At 41.4% G+C, this 22208-nt stretch overlaps 1 protein-coding gene across 1 annotated transcript in view; it reads right to left on the bottom strand.

The window, feature by feature from the left end:
• Positions 1-413: 413 nt before the first annotated feature.
• Positions 414-22208, bottom strand: part of DHRS7B (dehydrogenase/reductase 7B) — a 44155-nt gene continuing 22360 nt past the window's right edge. The window contains exons 2-7 of the mRNA XM_069733921.1: positions 13915-14096; positions 13502-13617; positions 6214-6424; positions 4399-4491; positions 2053-2205; positions 414-757 (exon numbers count right to left, since the gene is read on the bottom strand). Coding sequence (XP_069590022.1) covers positions 552-757; positions 2053-2205; positions 4399-4491; positions 6214-6424; positions 13502-13617; positions 13915-14096 — 961 coding nt within the window. The 3' untranslated portion in view covers positions 414-551. The remainder of the gene's footprint in view (positions 758-2052; positions 2206-4398; positions 4492-6213; positions 6425-13501; positions 13618-13914; positions 14097-22208) is intronic.

The following is a 22208-nucleotide window of genomic DNA, read 5'->3' as shown; positions in this document are numbered from 1 at the left end:
ATTTATTAGGCCACAGAGACTCAAAAAAAGAGGCAGCACTCCATTTCTTCAGTGAAAATGTGAAAGATTTAATCAACCCACTTTGCTGGGCGACGTTTGAGCTCCATCTGAGCCTTTATAAAGCCTTGATAAAGGCTCAGATGGAGCTGAAACGTCGCCTAGCAAAGTGGGTTGCCTTGCGCAGGCGTGTACTATGGAGGACAGAGAATGAACTTCAATCCAATATTGCAGCCAGCATGCAGCCAGCGGGTAAGGAAAGGGTGAATCAAACACCCGAAAACCCCGCCTCCATGGCTGAAGATTGTTCCCTCCAAATTCAGGTGACAGAGTCCCTTTAAAAAACGTAGACCTAAAATAACATTTTACTTTAGTGCGTAAGAGAACAATTTATATTCATATAGAAGCAGCCACCATTCTGTAAAGGTAAAAATGTTTATTAAGGCTTCCCTTTGTGATCAGGTCTCCGGGCTTCGTTACGGAGCCAGGCTAGATCTATTACGCCTTCTAGCGGAATAGTACATTTGGTCTTGAAAAAGGAATAAGTGTCCAAATTATGCATCCTTAAACTTCCTTTCCTTTTTAGCTCTTGCTGCCATGATAGAAAAAAATATTTTTGGAGCAAGCGCCCTCAGGTATACAGCCAATGTTGGCACCAGACCAGCTACAAGGACATCTTTACTTCTTTCCCCAACAGCTCGAAAAACAATGCGTGCTACCTCTTCTGGTGTTCTTCCTTCTGCTGTATTCTTGTCCATCACTACCGAAAAATAGAAATAATTCAACAAGTAGAAAGAACATATAGGTTTATAATAAAATGAAAGAAGCACTGTGGAAAATTCTCACTGTCGTGTGCCAGTGGCCACAAATGCTGACAACGGAACCACACTAAGTATTCCCAGCAGATGATGGCTGATTTAATCAACCATCATGTGCCTATAACAGTTGAGGATGGAATGGAGCTCCACCTAAGGCGGTTAACCTGTTAAATCCTGCTATTAATTTCCGACAGCTGCTTTTACCATGTGCCGGCAGGGAGTGCATCATTGTTCACTTCCATCGGCGTGCCCATGATCGCGGGGCACTGATGAGTTGTCATTACAGCCGTGGGTTGATTTCATATTAAGACCCTCCTGTGAAAGCCAGTCCATGGCTGGCGTTCATAGGAAATTGTGATTGTAGCTATACGTACCAGGGCTGATGCACTGCAATTTAGAGAACAAGTGATCAGATGAATGCAGCTTTTAGTCCCAAGGGGACTATTAAATGTTTTTTTTTGTTATTTTTAAAAATTAACAAAAAAAACAAAAACACAAGTTAAAAACACCCCCCTTTTGAACCATAAAAGAAAAAAAAAACATGCAAAATATAAAATAAATTAGTCCAATAGGTAAACGACATAAAGAGGGAAAAAAATCAAAATGCCATATTTTTTTTTGGTCGCCACAACATAGCAATAAAATGAAATAACAGGTGATCAAAACATCACATCTTCACAAAATGTAAATCAGTAAAATGTCAGCTCAGGGCACAAAAAAATAAGCCCTATTACTGCCTCATATTCTGAAAAATTAAAATGTTATGGGTCCCAGAATATGTCGACAAAAGCAAAAAACACTTTCTTCTTTACAAATTTCAGATTTTTTTTTTCACCACTTAAAAAAGTTATGGCTCTTGGAAGAAGGGGAAGAAAAAAATCAAAACAGAAAAATGGCCATGTCATGAAGGGGTTTAAAATCCAAATGGGACCATAAGCAGAGCCGAGAGTAGTTCAGGATTGCCCTGGCCGGCTTCTCCCCACACAGCTCTAGTTGACTGACTGGTGTCCCCCTGTGTACATAGGGAGAAACCCGTACACCACCAGACGTAATCCCTTTAAAACAGCCTTGTTACAAGCCTAATTTAAGGTTCAGTGGTCAAAATGAAAGCGGCAAAATTTCAAGATCTTTTTCTTCAATACAGATGGCAATAAAAAAAAAAAGAAAATTAGGTAATTTGACGGATTGCATATTCCCTTTACAGACAAGCAGATTTTGCTTAAAAATGACCACTTACCTCCATATCTGGACCCATCGTCAGTCACAGCATTGAGCGACAAGTTGGTTTGAATATACCCAGGGCTTACAACAGTGACTGCAATGTCATGTGGCACCATCTCCGCTCTCAGGCAATCACAGAAAGCCTGCGTGGCATGTTTAGATGCCGAATCTGCGGAGAAAAAGTGCATTTTACTCAGACATTGGTTGCACCAGCATCAGTGCAGTGGTGTCTACTGGCGTACAATGACCCATAGCATATAAATATCTCTGTCCCCCTCCCCTGCACAACCGATCTACCACATAGTTGCATGTAAATGTTTTGGCGCCCCTTGTCAAAAATTACTGTTATTGTGAACAGTTAAGCAAGCTGAAGTTGAAAAAAATCTCTAAAAGGGCTATAGTTAAAGATGACACATTTCCTTTGTATTTTAAGCAAAAAAAAATGGACGGTAAATAAAAAGGAATATGGTTCAATGCAAAAGTCTGGGCATCCTCTATGGTTAGTACATTTTAGCAGCCACTGTTGAAAGTATCACAGCTTGTAAACGCTTTTTGCATCCAGCAAAGAGTTTTTCAATTCTTATTTGAGGCATTTTCATCCATTCTTCCAGTTCTGTGAGATTCCCAGATCATCTTGCATGCTAAATATGTCAATTTTGAAGTCTAGCCACAGATTTTCAATGATGTTCAGGTCAGGGGACAGTGAGGGCCATTGTTTCTCTGTGACATTTTTTCTCCACACATACCTTTGATCATTGTGGCCAAAGAGTTCTATTTTAACCTCATCGGTCCACAGGACTTGTTTCTAAAATGCATTAGGCTTGTTTAGATGTTCTTTTGCATACTTCTGATGCTGAGTTTTATTGTGAGGATGCAAGAGAGGCTTTCTTCTGATGACTCTTCCATGAAGGCCATATTTGTGCATGAGTCTCTGAACAGTAGAACAATGTACCACAACTTCAGAGTCTGATAAAAATTTCTAAAGGTCTATTGCAGTCAAGCAGGGATTCTGACTACCCTCTCTAACAATATTACAAGCAGCCCTCACTAAAATTTTGCTTGGTCTTCCAGACCTTATCTTGACCTCCACTGTTCCTGTTAAAGGGAACCTGTCACCCCCTCAGACGTTTGTAACTAAAAGAGCCACCTTGTGTTGCACTAATGTTGCATTCTGACAAGGTGGCTCTTTTAGTTATGCTCCCTGCACATGCTGAAATAAACGCTTATAAAATGTGCCCACTCATACCATGAAATCGTCCCGGGGGCGGGTCTTTCCCCCCTAATCAGACGCAGCACAGCCGTCACACAGGGCCTGGGCGCACCGGGTGCTGCCTCCTCTTGCTTCATTAACGTCCCCGGCGCCTGTGCTGTATTTTTTTCCGGGCATGCGCAGTTGCGCTGCCCTTCAAACTTACAGCGCAGGCGCCGGGGACGTTAATGAAGCAAGAGGAGGCGGCACCCGGTGCACCTAGGCCCTGTGTGACGGCTGTGCTGCGTCTGATTAGGGGGGGGGAAAGACCTGCCCCCGGGACGATTTCACGGTATGAGGAGTCACATTTTATAAGCGTTTATTTCAGCGTGTGCAGGGAGCATAACTAAAAGAGCCACCTTGTCAGAATGCAGCATTAGTGCAACACAAGGTGGCTCTTTTAGTTACAAACACCTGAGGGGGGGTGACAGGTTCTCCTTAAGTGCCATTTCATAATTCCATTTTGAAATGAGGAAAGGACAACTTGAAAAAGCTTTGCCATCTTATATAGCCTTCTCCTGCTTTGTGGGCCTCCACCATTTTCAGAGTGTTACGCAGCGGCTTAAAAGAACCCATGGCTGGGTTCTTATAAAGGAGGCTGGATTTTTATATAGCTGGGAAATGAACATCACCTGACCTCTCCTAACGATGATAGTGAACAAGCCATAACCCTAACAGGATAATTAAGGTCTGAAACCTTGGTCAAAGTTATCTGAGAACACAAATCTCCAAGGGTTCCTAAACTTTTGTATTGGCCCATTTTCTTTTTTGTAATTTTTTTTATAAATGATATAGAATATATATTTTATATATACACACATACATTTTTCCCCTAAAATACCAAAGAAATATGTAATCTTTAACTTTAGGCCTTTTAGAGATCATTTCACATCTTCAACTTGCTTAACTGTTCACGATAACAGTAATTTTGACCAGAAGTGCCCAAACTTTTACATGCTACTGTAAGTGGGCATGGTAAAGTGATGACAAACTGTTTCTAAAATTGATGGTCACATTAAGATCTTTAGCTTTCCTACTTTCCCATAAAGTAAAATATCCACCTTCTTTACTTCTAGATGCTCAGTATGTAGATTTTTTTGCCTTCGTACTTACATGCTGATCTGAAAGGAATGCTAATTTTCCCCTGAACACTACTGATTGCAACAATATGTCCTCTCTTGTTCTTGATCATTGATGGCAGAAGAGCTTTATGTAAAAAATAAAAAATTTGTAAAACAACAAATAAAAGCATAAAAAAATTACAGTTACACAGTATGCAGCTATTTTGGGGACACAGGAATACATATAACTTGTTTAAAAAAGTTACACAGTGCTGTATAAGTGACAAGTTAACTTTATTCTACAGGTCAGTACAATTATGCGAAAAGTAAATTGTAAGTATTTTTTTTTTAATTTTTAGCCTCTATTATGTAGCCATAATGTCAGAGGCATTTTTATTTTTTATTGTTTTTCGAGGGGAGAAAAATCACAGCATAGAAACTCAATTGTGAGGTGTCATCATGCCTCAATCATGCCTTGATTTATAGTAATGAGATGCGGTGTTAAGTTTCTCCTTTGGAGAGGATCACGTTGTCCTACAGAGACTTATAAGGCCATATAATGCTCCCCTCAAAACTTAAATATACAAGTAATGTCTTCAAAGAGATAGATGTCAGGGACTCTTGTGTTAACTATTGGATGTAGCAATTCTAAAAGTCAATATTGGCCCTTTTGCCATGTGACGTAGGAAAAGCCTCATCAGAAACTCCATTTGCAGACACGTGTGTCAGGGTGCATGGCCTATAAGTTTCCTTACATCAACTTGACATTCTTCACCAGAAGAAACTTTACCCCATAGACCACATCAGAAGCCCCTCACCCAGCTATCCAGTTCTGCACTGATGAGGCGCAAACATCCCAAACACATGTCTGCAAATGGGGTTCGGCATCTTGTACGAATTCATGTTGCGAAGTCCAACACTGACTTTTAGGAGTTCCTATTATCTTCATTAATGAAAATGCTATTTGCATGCAAATGAGACACGTTTGTGATCCCCTACACCCAATTCCTACATAAAGATACATACACACTAGGGTACTTTTTGGGAAAGAATAACTAGCACAGTCATCAGTCACAGATTTTTTCAGATATTAGTAGACTGTTCCTTTCACCCCAGTATTGGAATTAAATATGTTCTATTAGTAACTTTGTACATGTATCTACTGATCTCAGAGTCTCCTTGTTGTGATTTTTTTTTTTTTATATCTCTTTGTACCCATCTATAATTTATTTTTTCATATAGAGAGAGAACAATAAAATACATATGCGTGGATCACATACATATTTGGGTGATCCATGTCCTTTATTATTAATGGAGCTCGCATTTTGGTCGTTTCCAAGTAATGAGCTGACATTTTCATTAGCACATTTTGGGATTACATTGATTTGTTTTTATTCAATTCTTTTGGGAGGTGGATCTTTATTGCTCATATAATACATTTCAATATGAAGACAGGCATTTTGTGAAACCCTGCCCTGAATCTAAGCAGTTAGTATTGGGATCAGTGTTCTTGCCGATTCCAGCAGTTTCTGTGCCATCTGGTCTCCTGCGGGTTGTACTCATGTGATCAGTATGATGTATATATCCATCATGGAGCAATAATGAATCAGGCCCAATGATGCGTATATACTGTACATCATGGAGCATAAACTGGTTGGGAGGCGCATACAGGGTTCTATGAATTTTTCAGACTAGGCATGGTTAGTTCTATTATCCGAGGGTGCCAATTTTAAGAAAGTATAAACATCTACTGTAGCAGTCCTTTACATAGAGAAATTTCCTTATGTCTATTTACAAAAAATTACAGCGCTGAAAAAATACAAATATAATACTAATTACATTGTGTGGGTCAAATCAGCTCACTCACCTTTAGTCAAAGCAACTGGTCCAAAATAGTTTGTGTCCATGATCATTCTGTCCACACTAACCTTGGTGTTCAGAATAGTGCCACGATAACTGATCCCTGCATTGTTAATTAGGATGTCCACCTTCCCCACAAGCTGAAGAATCTCTTTTGCTGCATTTGCAACAGCCTCTACGTCCGAGAGGTCAAATATTACTATATGTGGCTTATGGAACTGTAGTAGAAAGAATAATGATTTACAATTGTTAGCTAGGCAACAGTACAGTATTACTTCCAATATTAACTTGCATGCACATTGTATAATGAGGTTCTGCGCATGGTCGCCTGGCAGCTCTGAAGAGGGCTTCAATTGACAGGGTTGTGCTGGCTACTCCGAATATCAGGTCCCAGGGAAGCCCGAGCCTTCAAACGTTAATCCACTGTAGCAAATCCATATAGGCTAGGGTTAAATTGTATCTCTGCAGGGTTTGATTAGTACAACTTGGCTAGCTCTGCATATAAAACAGGATAGGTGTTCACCTAAGTCAGTCTGCTGGGAAAGTTGAGCAGACTGGATGTGTCTAGAAGTTGAAGAGAGAAACAAGTCAGAATCTCTTTGAGAAGAGTCTGCACAGGCCATATGCACCAAACTGTAAGTATCAGTAGTTGTTATGGATGCCAGCAGTTTTGTTTGACCGAACTGGAGTAACCTCAATTGTGTCTGAAGTTGTCAGTCTATACTGTTTAGTTAGCGCTGAACGTTTTTAAAGTACATTGACTGTGTGAATGCTATCTAAGACAATGCATACCAGAGCGAGTGAATCTCTAAACCCTATACTGGCATGTGGACTTACAGCAGGTAGCTGGGTTAAGGCTAGGTTCACATTGCGTTAACAGCAGCCCGATCAACACATGCGTTAACGGGCTGCTGTTAACGCAAGTGCCGAATTTCGCTAGCGCTAGCGCAGATAGAGCTAGCAGATGCTCTATCTGCGCTAGCAGTGACGGACCCGGAAACGCTGCAGCCCGCGTCCCAGGGTCCGTCACTCAATGACGGCACATCGCTAGCGTACGCTCATTGTGGGTGTGTGCTAGCGATGCGTCTGACATAGGGATTAATGGCGGCATTAACGGATTGCGTTACCCTGCGTTATGCGGCGGTGTAACGCAGTCCGTCTAACGGACTGCCAAAACGAAATGTGAACCCAGCCTAAGTCCTGAAGTAGCTGCTTGCTGGGGGAGCAGGTTCGAAGGAATTTTAAAGGTCACCAATTCAGAATCAAGAGGGAAGACCAGGGGAAAAAAAAACATAAATCAGAAAAATCATCAGTAAACAGGCTGAGGTGGGAACAAGATTAAAACAGGCTAAGCAAATCATAAATCAGAAAAATCATCAGTAAACAGGCTAAGGTGGGAACAAGACTAAAACAGGCTAAGCAGAAGCTGAACAACAACAAAGGTGAACCAGAGCTAGTTCATTACAACTTGTAGTGGGAGACCGAGACCCACGAGTTTAAATAGAGAGCAGCCCTGCCCAGGGCACAAATCTAAACAAGTCAGAATATAATCCCCAAGTGTCCAGGCTGAGTGATACCACTAGTTAGAGGAGTAAAACAAGGTAACCGTGTAGTTGCCCTTTATCTTTCAACGACAGATGCGGAAAATGAGCAGAAAGGGATTGGCATGGATTTTGCACGTTGGTTCTTACTGAGATTATTAGATGTTGCATGACGTAAAACAGACTACCTAATAGTTCAGATGTATTAGTATTTAATTACCTTTTTAAGACAAACACTGAGCTAGAGTAAAGAAAAGCTAGGTAAACTTGACCAACTGACAATATAGATTTAATGTTGGGGTATACTGTCCAACTATTTCTCCATAATCTGTGCATATGCAGAAAATGTAAAAAGTTCAGATAAGATAAACCAATCCCACCGTGTTCTGGTCTATTTCAATCCCCCAAACTGCAGACCCTCATGCAAGCCTTTCTGTGATATGGTAAACATGACTGTGACCCATAAGAGCTAACTATTTTTAAGTACAGATAAAGTACCAGTCAAAAGTTAGCACACATCTATTCATACAAGGATTTTGCTTGTTCTTATTGGAATGCGAATATTGTAGCTTCAGACTGAAGGCAGCAAAACCACAAAGGAACACATAAGAAACAAAGAGTAAAAAAACGGGCATGAAACAAACTAGAATATATTATGAACCTTAGATTTCTCAAAGTATTTCTTTTGTTCTGATGACAGCTTTACATCTTCGTGGCACTCTCTCAAGTAGACTCATTAGGTAGGCACAAGGAGTGGCTTTCCAACAGTTTTGAGGGAGTTCCCAGAGGCGCTGGGCACTTGTTGGCTGCTTTTCCTTCACTGTGTGGTCCAACTCATCCCAAATTTTCTCAATGGGTTGAGGTCCAGAGGTGAAAGCCATGTCAAATGATGCAGCACTCCATCCTCCTCCTTCTTGGTCACACAAATCTTACATAACTTAGAGATGTGTTTAGTTCACTGTCCTATTGCAACGCAAGTAATTGTCCCATTAAGTGCAAACCAGATGCACTTGCAGAATGCTATGGTAACCATGACAGGCTAATGTGCCTTTAATTAAGAATAAATCAACAACAATGTCAACCAGCAGAGTATCCCACACACCCTCACCATGCTTCACGGTGGCCACCAAACATGTATAAAACACATTTTTTCTGTATCCCACAAAGACATGGCAGTTGGCACCAAAAATCTCTAATTTTGACTCCTCAGACTACAGTACAGATTTCTACTGATCTAATGTCCAGCCCTTGCGTTTTACCCAAATAATTTTCCATTTTCTTATTTGCAGTCATCAGTAGTGGCTTTTTTGCAGCAATTTGACCACGGGACTATTTCTCACAGTCTCGGAACAGTTAATGTTGATATATGTCTGTTACTTTAGATCATTGTATCTTTTATGAGGGCTGTTATCTGGGGTGCTGTCAATTTCAGATGCTGGTAACTCTCATGAACTTATCCTCTGCAGTAGAAGTCATTGTTTGTCTTCTTTTACTGGGTTTTTTCAGAGCAATTGATGGTTTTGATGACTGCACTTGAGGATACATTCAACGTTCTAGCAATTTTCCAGAATGATCAGGTCTTAAAAGTAATAATGGACTGTAATTTCTCTCTACATTGCTGATTTGTTCTTGCTATATTCTGGCTCCCAGCAGTTGTGGCTTAGGGCTCAGTACTGTATGATACTACGTACCAAGACTGCCTCTATATAACACACCTGATAGCCGCAAACACTTTCTGAAGGCAGTCGATTCCACAAATGAACTCTTGACAAGCCACATATGTTCGACGGAAGATATTCCAGGGGACCTGATGACGCTGTTTGAGAGAATGCTGGTATAAAACTATCAGAGTTAAAGAGAAATACACTGAGGAATCTAAGATATAAAATATATTCTGATTTGTTTCACACATTTCTTTACGACTTGTTTCTTTTATCCATTTTGTCTCGTTTTTGCTGCCTTCATTCTGAATCTACAATGTTCAGATTCCAAAAAGTACAAAAGAAAACCACTGTATGAACAGAAGTTCCCACCCTGCTAACAGTCGTTACATTTCTACAGTTTCCGGAATAAAAAGTAAAGCATCATACCTCAGTTACCACCCTAAGACGTTTTTTGCCTTAAAAACATCAAGTCATCATTTTTTTAAATTATTATATATAAGATCTATGACATCACAGTGTTATAAGGCTTTTTTGGTATGACAGGCTTTACTCCTTATATTCGCTTTCTATACATAAACTCTTAAGAAGCGGCTATTTTTTGTTTTCCTATTTTAGCTGCTAGCCTTTCGAAAGCTACAACTTTTTTATTTTTTCTGTCACCATAGCCATACAAGGGCTTCTTTTTTTGCTTGATAAGTTGTATTTTCATTACTGAGGGACGAGAAAACGTTTATTGGTACCATATCAGGATACATAAAATTTTTGAATCCCTTTTTATTCTATCTTACTTTCGAAAGCAAAGTAACTCATATGATGAGAGGTTAGAAAAGGTGGGATGGTTTAGCTTAGAAAAAAAGAATTCTCATAGGGGATCTTATTTACATGTATAAATATATGCGTGGTCAGTACAGAGGTCGGGTACATGACTTATTCCTCCCAAAGACCAGACAAAGGGCCAGAGGGCACACATTACGGGTGAAAGAAAGGCGATTATGGCAGCTAAATAGGAAAGGGTTCTTTACAGTTAGAGCAGTCAGAATGTGGGATACCGACCACAAGAGGTAGTAATGGCAGACACTATAACAGCTGTTAAAGGGCTGGACGATTTCCTCAGTACACAACATTGCGGGTTGTAGTTAATTTAGTGACAAAATGCACAATTGGTGGAGAGAGGATGAACTTGATGGACCTAGGTGTTTTTTCTACCTATGAAACTATGACTGAAAAGCGGATTTTCTGGTATTTCCATTTTTAGTTACGGCTTCACTGAATGGGATAAATAATAAGATATTTTCAAAGTTCAGCTCATGCAGATGTAGGGATATTTGATAATTCTTTAAAGTGCATTTACATACTGGGAAAAGGGGGGATTAATTTCTATTTTTTCAAATCATTTTTTAACCACTTCCAAGATCTCAGTGAACATGTATGTCATGGTGAAGTGATACTTACTGGAGCACATGTACAGTCTCGGGATGGAGCAGGCGTAGCACCTATGCTCGTGCCATCCACAACGGGAGTCGGCTGTTATATACAGCCTGGCTCCGACTGCTACTATAAAGATTGCAGAAATATGTGACAGTGGCTGCTTAACTCTTAATAAGTAACCCATGGTCACTACTGACATCACATTATAGACTTTTCCAGAGAGAAAACGCTCCCTCTCTGTGCCATCGGCACCCAAGCAGCATGATCATGAGGCGTCAATGGGCCCTTTGGGCAGTCAGAAGCTTAATAATGGCCTCAATGTCTGCCGTATACAGTGGATTATAAATGACCTGCTGGGAACAAGGTCCAATAGTGGTGTGTTCAGTGTATTATCAATGCGATCAAAAGATCACATGCTCAAGTCCCCTTGTTGGGCTAGTAAGTATGGTGAAAAAAGAAAAGAGGGTTTTAAGTTTAAAAATCATTTAATAATAACGAATGGTTTATATGAATACTAAAAAGATATGTAAGCCACCTAAAAAACAAAAAATATTTACAACACGTACTATGAGGCTGTGTGCACATGTTCCGGATTTTTCGCTATAAAAAACGCGATAAAAACGCGAAAAAAAAGCATCCATTAATAGAATTCAATCAATAATTTTTGTTCACATGTTGCGTTTTTTTCTGCAAAAAAAACGCATCGCAGTAAAAACGCAGCATGTTCATTAATTTTGCGGATTTTTTTGCGGATTTCCCGCTATTTAATGCATTGGGAAGCTCCAGAAAAAAACGCGAAAAATCCACATGAAAAACATGAAAAAAACGCATGCGGATTTCCTGCAGAGAAAGTCCAGTTTTGTTCAGGAAATTTCTGCAAAGAATCCTGACGTGTGCACATAGCCTTAAACTAAACACATTTATCTTGTTCAGTGAGCATCACAAAAAAACAAAATTTGAAAACAATGCCAGAATTACATCTTTGTTTATCCCACCTTACAAAAAAAAAACATTAGTAAAAAGTTGCATGCACGCCAAAATGGTACAATATAAAATGTACAGCTCGTTACATGAAAAAAAATCAAGTCCTTATGCAGGCCCGAGAACAAAAAAATAAAAAGTTAGAGCTCTCTGAATATGATAAATTTCCCACTCCAATTCTTTTTCTCATTGGCCATGAGTGGCGTGACACAAGGAATGTGACACTTGTAGCCCATGTCCTGGATATGTCTGTGTGTGGTGGCTCTTGAAGCAATGACTCCAGCAGCAGTCCACTCCTTGTGAATTTCCCCAAAATTTTTGAAAGGCCTTTTCTTAAGAATCCTGTCAAGGCTGGGGTTATCCCGGTTGCCTGTGCATCTTTTTCTAGCACACTTTATCCTTCCACTCAACTTTCCATTAATATGCTTGGATACAGCACTCTGTGAAAAGCCAGCTTCTTTAGCAATGACCTTTTGTGGCTTTACCCCCCTTGTGGAGTGTGCCAGTGACTGCCTTCTGGACATCTGTTAACCCCTTTCTGACATATGACGTACTATCCCGTCGAGGTGGGGTGGGCCCGTATGACCACCGACGGGATAGTACGTCATATGCGATCGGCCGTGCTCACGGGGGGAGTGCAGATGTGTGCCAGCTGACATCTGTTACTATGTGCCAGGAGCGCTAACGGACCGCCCCTGGCACATTAACCCCCCCGAACACCGCGATCAAACATGATCGCAGTATTTCGGTGGTATAGGGAAGCATCACACAGGGAGGGGGCTCCCTGCGTGCTTCCCTGAGACCCTCGGAGCAACGCGATGTGATCGCGTTGCTCCGAGGGTCTCCTACCTCCTTCTCCCTGCAGGCCCTGGATCCAAAATGGCCGCGGGGCTACATCCGGGTCCTGGAGGGAGGTGGCTTACTAGCACCTGCTCAGAGCAAGCGCTGGTAAGCCTGCAGCCCTGCATGTCAGATCGCTGATCTGACACAGTGCTGTGCAAAGTGTCAGATCAGCGATCTGACACTATAACATGATGCCCCCCTGGAGCAATGTTATAGTGTAAAAAAAAAATATTCAGATGTGTAAAAAGAAAGAAAAAAAAATTGCTAAATAAAGAAAAAAAATAAATAAAAGTACATATATTTAGTATCGCCGCATCCTTAACGACCCCACCTATAAAAGTGTCCCGCTAGTTAACCCCTTCAGTGAACGCGCTAAAAAAAAAAAAAAAAAAAGCAAAAAACACCACTTTATTATCATAAAGTGATCAAAAATACAAATATAATACTCACTTGCGCGAGACTCGGATGAGTGTCACACGGCAATACCCGGCGTTGCTGCCGGCACTCAGATTGGAGCGTGCGGTCGCATAGGAATACATGCAGCCGCACGCTCCTCTCCTCTGTACCAGGTGCAGTGCCGAGTATTGCCGTGTGAGACTCATCCGAGTCTCGCGCAAGTGAGTATGAGCCCTTAAGAGAATATCAGGTGCAATCCCTGAATGAACTGAAGAGGTCAGGTGAACAGGGTGTTAAAGAGAGCCTACTGGTAAGCGCTCAATCACTGTCATTGTGCCACAAATTCACATTAATATTTTTAGATGATTTCCAATTAAAACTTTTACTACTTCTTTATAAATAAGAAAGGATAAAAAGAAAATCTTTACTTAGGCACACAAACCTGAACGGATCCTTTGCGTATCCGACACAGTTCATTGATCAGATCCTTCAGCCCTTCTTCATTGCGGCCACAGAGCACAAGCTGGGCGCCAGCTTTATAAAACACTTTTGCACACTCTAAAAAATGACCAAAAAATAAATCAAACTTGAAAAAAAAAAAAAAATAGCACGAGATTGAAAATATTTGAATATGATACATGTTCTCCCCCTAGGAAATCATGAACTGTGACCATTAACCAGCAAACAACCTGGTCAAAAGAAATATTGTACAGCTGGCCTTACTGGGGGGGCCTCAGTATGAAGTATCAAAGGATGCACGCAGGACTCGAATGTCCTATGTATGATACAACGCGACAATACTAGTGAGTTTTCCTGCATCACATTACCTGCTTGAGATTTCCATGAACGTCCTACCTTTGCCCAATCCAGAAGTAGCACCAGTTATGACAACGACAGCATCTTGGATGTAGGCACTACTACGTAGTCTCCGCAAGAGTCTGACCAGACCGTAGATTCCAATACTGCCAAACAGGAAAGGAATGATGACCCATGATGTCAGGTCCATCAGCTTACGAGGTGGCCCCAAAAAGCCCTTCCTGATAGAAAGAAAAAAAAAAAACGTAATCCATTCAGTGACGGACACACATTTTGGGCAGATATTTTCCTGGTTTCTGAAATACAATCATCAGCATTTAAGAAGTTTTTATACTTTTATTGACTAATACATTAAGTTTATGCAAAGACATAATATTTACAGTGTTGAGTTTGACCCTTATTTTTCTAGACTTCTGCCCTTCATCCTGGCATTCTGGATATCAGCTTCTAGGCCAAGTCCTGACTGATAACAACCCATGCTTGTCTAAGCAGTGCTTGGAGTTTACCAAAATGTTTGTGTTTTTCTTTACACACCCGCTTTTTGAGGATTGACCACAGGTTCCCAATGAACTTTAGACCTAGGGAGTTTCCTGGCCATGGACGTAAAACTGCTAATGTTTTGATGGCCACTTAGTTATCACTGTACAACAATCATGCTGAAAAAGAAATAAATAATAATTTGGATGAAGGGGACCTCAGAGAATTTAACTTTACAGGAAGTACATGGATTGGACTACAAAGCCTGGGGTAAAGTTATTTAGTCTGATGAAGTCCCCCTTAAAGAAGCACTCCTCCTCCCATCAAAGTTTTTGCCCTCTTAACATATTGCAGGCATCATATTATATAGCAAAGTGTACTTACAATTGCTCCTTCAAATTTTGTCCCGCTACCCAGCTAATTCTTCTCTTTACCATTAGGTCTATGATAGAAACAGGAAGTCTCTTTTCCCTGCATGAGTCAGCATTAGATCTACACTACTACCTCACTGAAATGTCTCTGGCAGCCCATCGTCACACCCTCTCCAACTCCTGAAACATCTTCTCTGCTTCTCCACTCTGCCAGGGACTTTGAAGTAAGGTAGTATTGTAATTCTAATGATGACGCATTCAGGAAAAAAAGAGGAGAATTCCTGTTTCTACATAGAACTTAGAAAGATTCAGCTAGTCTGTTCTTCATCACAAGATGTCAAAGACCTAATGGAAAAGAGAAGAATTAACTGGGTAGAAAGGTAAAATGAGGAATTTTAAAGAACAAAGGAATAAAGAATGGGATTTAAAAATTTTCTAAGAGCAAGTTCTCCCAATGATCCAGAATTATGTTGGTCAAATTTGTGAGTCTCATATACCGTGACTAATGATCTTCAGTGAACCGCGTCGGTTTACACTGTATAGGATCTCTTTTTTTTTGGTGTCCAGTTACTCATGTTTTACAGTTTGGACTATTACAAGTTTGTTTGTTTTTTTTAACTTGCCTACGTTTTGAAGTTTACTTTCCAAAGAATAGCGGGTATTACCGGAACTGAAGCTTCCCCCATCTATAGCAATTAGATCTTCTACCGGACACTCTGGGCTCACTGCTGAAAAGGGTGGTGCTCCACATAGGAAATTCACAATCCATATAGCATACAAAACAGAGAAAAGAAATGTGGCACTCACCCGATTTCTTCAGCTAGAAACGTGTCCTTTATTTAACACTTAAGTGAAAAATAACATTCTTCGGCTTTGACAGGAGTAGGTGAGGGAGCGGGGAGTGAAGAGACTGGACAACGGCCGTTTCGCGCACTAGCGCTTCCACGGGTCCATGTGAGACCCATGGAAGCGCTAGTGTGTGAAACGGCCATCGTCCAGTCCAGTCTCTTCACTCCCCGCTCCCTCACCTACTCCTGTCAAAGCCGAAGAATGTTATTTTTCACTTAAGTGTTAAATAAAGGACACGTTTCTAGCTGAAGAAATCGGGTGAGTGCCACATTTCTTTTCTCTGTTTTGTATGTTTTGAAGTTTATCACGCTGGAGAAACTCTGCTCTGCTTAATTTGTCTTTCACATCTTAGACTAGGATAACTCTGGGCATTGCTCCTTCTCCAACAAGGTGCATGTTACTAAGGTGAGCTGACTGTAGTCTCTTTTGTGCACACTTTTGTAATTAGGTTTATTAAACAACACCATACACGTCTCCCTATCCTCCTAATCCCCAAATGTGTTTTTTTTTACTTCACTTCCTGTGACGTCTTATTTGAGAGAAGTCTCAAACATGAGGTCACAGGAGTCAGGGGCTGCTCTCACTTCCCGCAGCATCTATCACCACTTCTGGAACAGGACGTCACCAGGAGGCAGGACCACAGTCTGTAGAGCCCTTCTACCACAGGAAAGATTACAGTGTCTGTAGAAGGTGCAAGGCAAAGAGTGTTGCAGCCCTACAATTAGTTGTTCGATGTAAACATCTGCTTTCTCCGCTCAGGAGATTGAAATAGCCCTAGTAGAATGAGCCGTCAAGTCTCCTGAAACAGCCCTATTTGTGTGACACCGATCTAGCGATCTAGCGATGCGATCCAGCGATGCGTTCGCTTGTAACCAGGGTAAACATCGGGTAACTAAGCGCAGGACCGCGGTTAGTTACCCGATGTTTACCCTGGTTACAAGCGTTAAACTAAAAAAAAACAAACAGCACATACTTACATCTGGTGTCCGTCAGGTCCCTTGCCGTCTCTGCTTCCCGCACTGTGACTGCCGGCCGTAAAGTGAAAGTGAAAGCACAGCGGCTGTGCTTTCACTTTCACTTTACGGCCGGCAGTCACTGAGTGCGGGAAGCAGACTGCAAGGGACCTGACGGACACCAGATGTAAGTATGTGCTGTTTTTTTTTTTTTAGTTTAACGCTTGTAACCAGGGTAAACATCGGGTAACTAAGCGCGGTCCTGCGCTTAGTTACCCGATGTTTACCCTGGTTACCCAGGGACCTCGGCATAGTTGGTCGCTGGAGAGCTGTCTGTGTGACAGCTCCCCAGCGACCACACTACGATTTACCTACGATCACGGCCAGGTCATATCGCTGAAACTGTGAAAGAAAATAAAAAGGCAGCCGACATCTTTACCTGGTTGTTGCAGCTGAGATATACGCTCAGACTTCCCTTAACAAGTGTGGAATTGTTCTTCCTTTTTCATCTCGGGATAAGCACAGAAAGAAGGGAGAAAAGTCCTTGACTATGGAACTTGTAAGCTACCTTGGGAAGATAGAGTAAAATCGGCCTATATTCTAAGATTTGTGTAAACAGACAATTAACAGACAAAGATTGAATATCACTAACTCTCCATGACAAAGTCAGGGCCACCATGATAATAGTCTATGGTGTAAGGACCTTAAAAGGCATCGAATCCACGGATTCAAACAAAGGCTTTGTTAGAGTCGTAAACACCAGATTCAGATCGCAGAGTGCCATCTTCGGATTGGAAATGGGCCTAGAGTTAAAGCACACTTTAATGAACCGAGAAATCCACCGGTTATTGACCAGACCATAGTTGTATAAAACACCGAGAGCCCATACCTGGACCTAAGAGTACAAGTCGATATTACTTATTTTAGCCCCTTCTGGAGGACTTCAAAAATGGTTTTAAAGAGATAATCACTGTTGAAGACTAAGTTTTCCAACCAACTTCAAAGCAGATTTGTTTGACAGACTCTGCCATTGCAAAATACGGGTGTGTATCTGTGACCAGGCTACCACTGGAATGCAGGAGGTTAGAGTTACTGACAGAGATATTGCCTTCCTTGAAATTGTGGCCAGATTGCATATTCATTTTGACACTTAGCAGGACACCTTCTCTTGCTTCTAGGTGAAGACATGCACTTTTTAGGTTCTAATCTTGGTTTATTTTTTTAAAAAAATTGAGTAACCAACCTAACCTTGCCAAGGTAGTCCTTAACTCGTCCAACTGCATTCTGCAACGCTCAAGAGATATGACCACTGTGGAGACCAGACTGAACCAAAGAATCCATCTTGTCTTCCTCCTGAGAAATCTGCTTCTAAACAGCAAACTTGACATTTCCTTTTATGGAAGTAATCACGCGCGCATTCCTTCTTGTTATCATAGTCCTTCACCCACATACCAGATATTGTAACATTTCACTAATATAGACTTGTTTTGTAAGAGATTGTGAAATATGTGCGCATGTCTGTAAATGCCTAACTTTTTACTATATAAAGAAGGGACAGCACCCAGTGAGGCAGGCGTGCTCCGGGGCTACCCCTGTTTATGACCACACAACCTTTGTGCTGCGTGTCATTTACTTGGATCCCTACATCCAGGAAGCCAGGGACGGAAAAGGACTCAACATTTCTTGGCGCCCGAAACAGGGACCCGAGGCGAGAGTATCTGCTCGAGATTCACCTGCGGATACGGACAACGGAGATCTGGGATAATGGACGGCAAATGAACTGAAAAACCTGGCCAGGTAAGAGACATTATTAGTTCTCTTTTATCTGCCCTGTATTATCCGAAAGATCTCTACGAGCCGTGTCACGCTGGGTTAGTCTAGTAGTGAGTAGATACCTATAAAACTCGGGTTACCATATTGTATAGATTTATGAGTCCTGTCCCTGGCAGTGTGTGAACAGTGTGAAGGTTGTGGCATGTTATGAAAGAAGGATAAAAGTACGTAAAACAATAAGCCGAAATTGTTAGGACAAGTCTTATTAGTGAAGTCAGCCTAACTGGGTCATGTGGTTGCGTCCTTTCGGGGAGACCTCCGCCCATGCTTGACTCTCTTTAAGAACTTGTTTCTTCATTTCTGGATAAGAGTTTGATAGAATGAGCCCAGGACACGGGTCCATGAGCCTGGGACAAGTATGATAACAGAGACGGAAAGTTTGGTGATCTGTTTGGTGTTGCTGATCCTGTTTGCGTGCATTGTAGGAATCAAGTTTATTCTGCACATTAGAAAGAACGGAGCAGATCAGCCCTTCAATATTTTAGCTCCCTAGGAAGAAGGCAACGAGACATCACTCCAGAGAGGTGGTTGTCCAAACGTCACCTAGGATAAGTGTAGCTATTATTGAAAAGAAAAATGGGAAATAAACAGACAAAAACCGTCTTAGGACAAGTAGAAGCAAAAGATATCATACAGGAAAGATGTGGAAGGACAGTCAGAAGGCAGATCAGAAGGGTAAGAAAAAAATTGGGAATTTCAGAAGCACTTATGTTTAGCACTGAATGGGAAAGACTGAGTAAAGAACGAGGTGGAATTATCAGGGATAATGGGTGGGAAGAAATCATACACTGTATGATAAAGGTCTCAAAAACAGCTAAAGAGGAGAATTGGAAGTATGATCCAGACACTTCCAAATGGAGTATGGGTACGAGAAAATGTTGTGCTACGACTCATTCAGTTCCTCCTCCTTATCTAGATCCGAATGTTCAACCATTTGTACCTTCAGGAGGTACAGAGGAAGGGAAACCCATACCAAATTTATATCCTGGGTTAAGCGGGGTGGAAGGATGGGTATGCCAAAATTGTGGCCAGCAGAATCCGGATTGGAGAACTGAGTGTTCCGCCTGTGGGGCCCCTAAAGGCCATCAGTTATTAGCACCTGTTAGGATAATAACAAAGGGAGTGAGAGAAGCTGATCCCGAGAATCCTAATCAAAGAATTACTAGGCAAATTGAAACACAGCAGTATTTTCCATGGACACCAGCTGAGGGTATGTCTCTTCTTATGAATGCACCAGATCCAACTCGATACCCAAATAGATTTGCTAGTTATATAGAGCAAATAATTCGCACACATAATGGTTCATGGATGGATGGAATGGAATTATGTAGGCTAAAAATGCCATCGGGAATGTTTCAGGAGCTGATTGTAGCAACACAGGCTCAAAGACCAGGAGAAAATGTAAGAGCACCTTTTGTGATAGAGTCAGGAAACCGGTTTGTAGAGGCTCTAAATCAGTTCATGCAAGGAAAACAGAGGGAGAGAGGATCCACAGGCATAGTTATGCAGAAAGCAGGTCAATCCATAGATGAGTATTCCCGGGAGCTGGAAGATAGCTTTAGGGATGAGGGATTAAATATTGCTGATCCAGGAGTCCTCCGGCTCTATACTAAACAATTGATTGAGGGACTTGAACCAGGCATTAAGGAAAGATTCAAGTCAGCTACGCCAGATTGGAGAACTCTAGAACAACCACAGATAGTGAAACAAAGATGTATGGCCATTGCTATGGATTTAAGAGAAAAGAAAAAACCTGTCAGAATAGCGCAAGCAAACACAACAGGTGGAAGGGCAAGACATAATTTTCCCTGTCATTACTGCAAGAAACCAGGACATTTCCAGAGAGAATGTAGAAAGAAGCAGGCAGACATAAAATCAGGAAAATTTGTACCAAAGAATAAGCCCTCAGACACCCAACAGACATCCATAGTGGATGGTCCCATACCAGACTCAGATTGACTCAATGTGTTACAAACTTCCCTACCAGCTAGAAGACCTATAATACAGGTGAATGTGGGGGGAAGAGAGATTTCATTTTTGATAGATACAGGTGCAACTTCCTCAATTTTGAATCAAGATTTTCTTCCGAACCCAGAAGATGTTTCACAGCAAACAACTTTGGCTGAGGGTTATGATGGGGTAATTCGAACACTGCAATATACTGTGCCCCTAGAGGTCTCACTAGGACCTAAATGTTTTGCATCCAGATTTTTGTATGCCAGAGGTGCCCCAACATGTTTGTTGGGAACTGATGTCCTAAAGAAATTAGAAGCTAACATCAATTTTAGGGAAGATGGCACAGTCATGCTGACTATCCCTGATGATGCGGAAACATTAGAACAATATGTCAGAATTCAGGCTTTTGAGGATTATACTGAAGAAAAAGAGTACACCACAGATCTAGACCTCTCAATGGTCCCAGAAACACTGTGGGCACAGGGTGATACTGATGTGGGATTATTGCATATCTCTCCTGTAAAACTATCTGTGCAACCAGGAACTGTTCTCCCACAGCTCAGACAATACCCTGTGAGTGCCCAGCAGGAACTAGCGATTACAAAACAGATAGAGGGATATAGAGAGAAAGGGGTTTTGGTAGAGATACAATCACCTGCTAACACTCCTCTGTATCCAGTCAAGAAGAGAACTCTTGATAAGGGTTCTATGCCCAAATATCGTATGGTACATGATCTAAGAGAAATAAACAAAGTTCTAGATCCAATCACCCCAGTTGTACCCAATCCTCATACGTTACTATCACAGATACCAGCCAGTTCTCAAGTGTTTACTGTAATAGATCTTTCAAATGCATTTTTCTCGGTTCCTTTACACCAAGACAGTTGGCATTTGTTTGCATTTACATTTAAGGGCAAACAGTTGGCGTGGACACGCCTTCCACAGGGAATGATACACTCCCCTACTCTTTATTCAAATGCCCTACAAACAGTCCTCCAGAGGTTTGAACCCGAACCACAGGTAGTAATTTTGCAGTATGTGGATGACCTACTACTTTGCTGCCCAGATCTAGAAACTGCAGAAAGGTCCACTGTGAGTTTACTATGTTTTCTAGAAAAAGAAGGGTGTAAAGTGAATAGACAAAAGCTACAAGTTTGTCAGACCAAAGTGGTCTTTCTAGGTCATTGCATTTCTCAAGGTAAAAAGCATCTTACACCTCAAAGAACTGAAGCAATAAGACAGATGAATGAGCCTAGAAATCATAAACAGCTACGAGCATTTTTAGGAATAGTGTCTCATTGTAGACAATGGATTATACATGCCAGTCAACTAATGCAACCACTGTATGACTGTGTAAAAAGTGAACCTTACATGTTGACAAAAGAAGGTCAGATTTCGTTCCAACAATTAAAAAATGCCCTTGTTTCAGCTCCAGCGTTAGGGCTACCAGACTACACCAAACCATTTCAGCTTATGGCTGCAGAAGTTGATTCCCATGCTACAGGAGTTCTTACCCAGAAGCATGCAGGGAAACAAAGACCAATTGCATATCTTTCAGCAAGGTTAGATCCCGTAGCTAGAGCAGCGCCAACCTGTGTACGTGTAGTTGTTGCTGTCTCACTATTGTTGGACAAAGCATCAGAAATTGTCCTAGAGCATCCACTCACAGTTCAAACTACACATGATGTTTATGGGATATTAAACCAGGTCCAACCAAAACACATCTCCATGGCCAGACATTTGCGGCTTCAGTGTTCTTTGCTGCTACCCTCCACTATCACATTTGCAAGGCTTCAGACTCTCAATTTAGCTACACTGCTACCTCTCGAGTCTGAAGGGGGGAATAAGGACACTGATCCATACGCAAATTTTTTCCCTACAGACACACATGATT

This window comes from Ranitomeya imitator, chromosome 7 (assembly GCF_032444005.1).
Source record: "Ranitomeya imitator isolate aRanImi1 chromosome 7, aRanImi1.pri, whole genome shotgun sequence".
NCBI classification, from domain to species: Eukaryota; Metazoa; Chordata; class Amphibia; order Anura; family Dendrobatidae; genus Ranitomeya; species Ranitomeya imitator.
The sequence above is the reverse complement of the archived record's forward strand: the minus strand, read 5'-3'. Positions and strand labels throughout refer to the sequence as shown.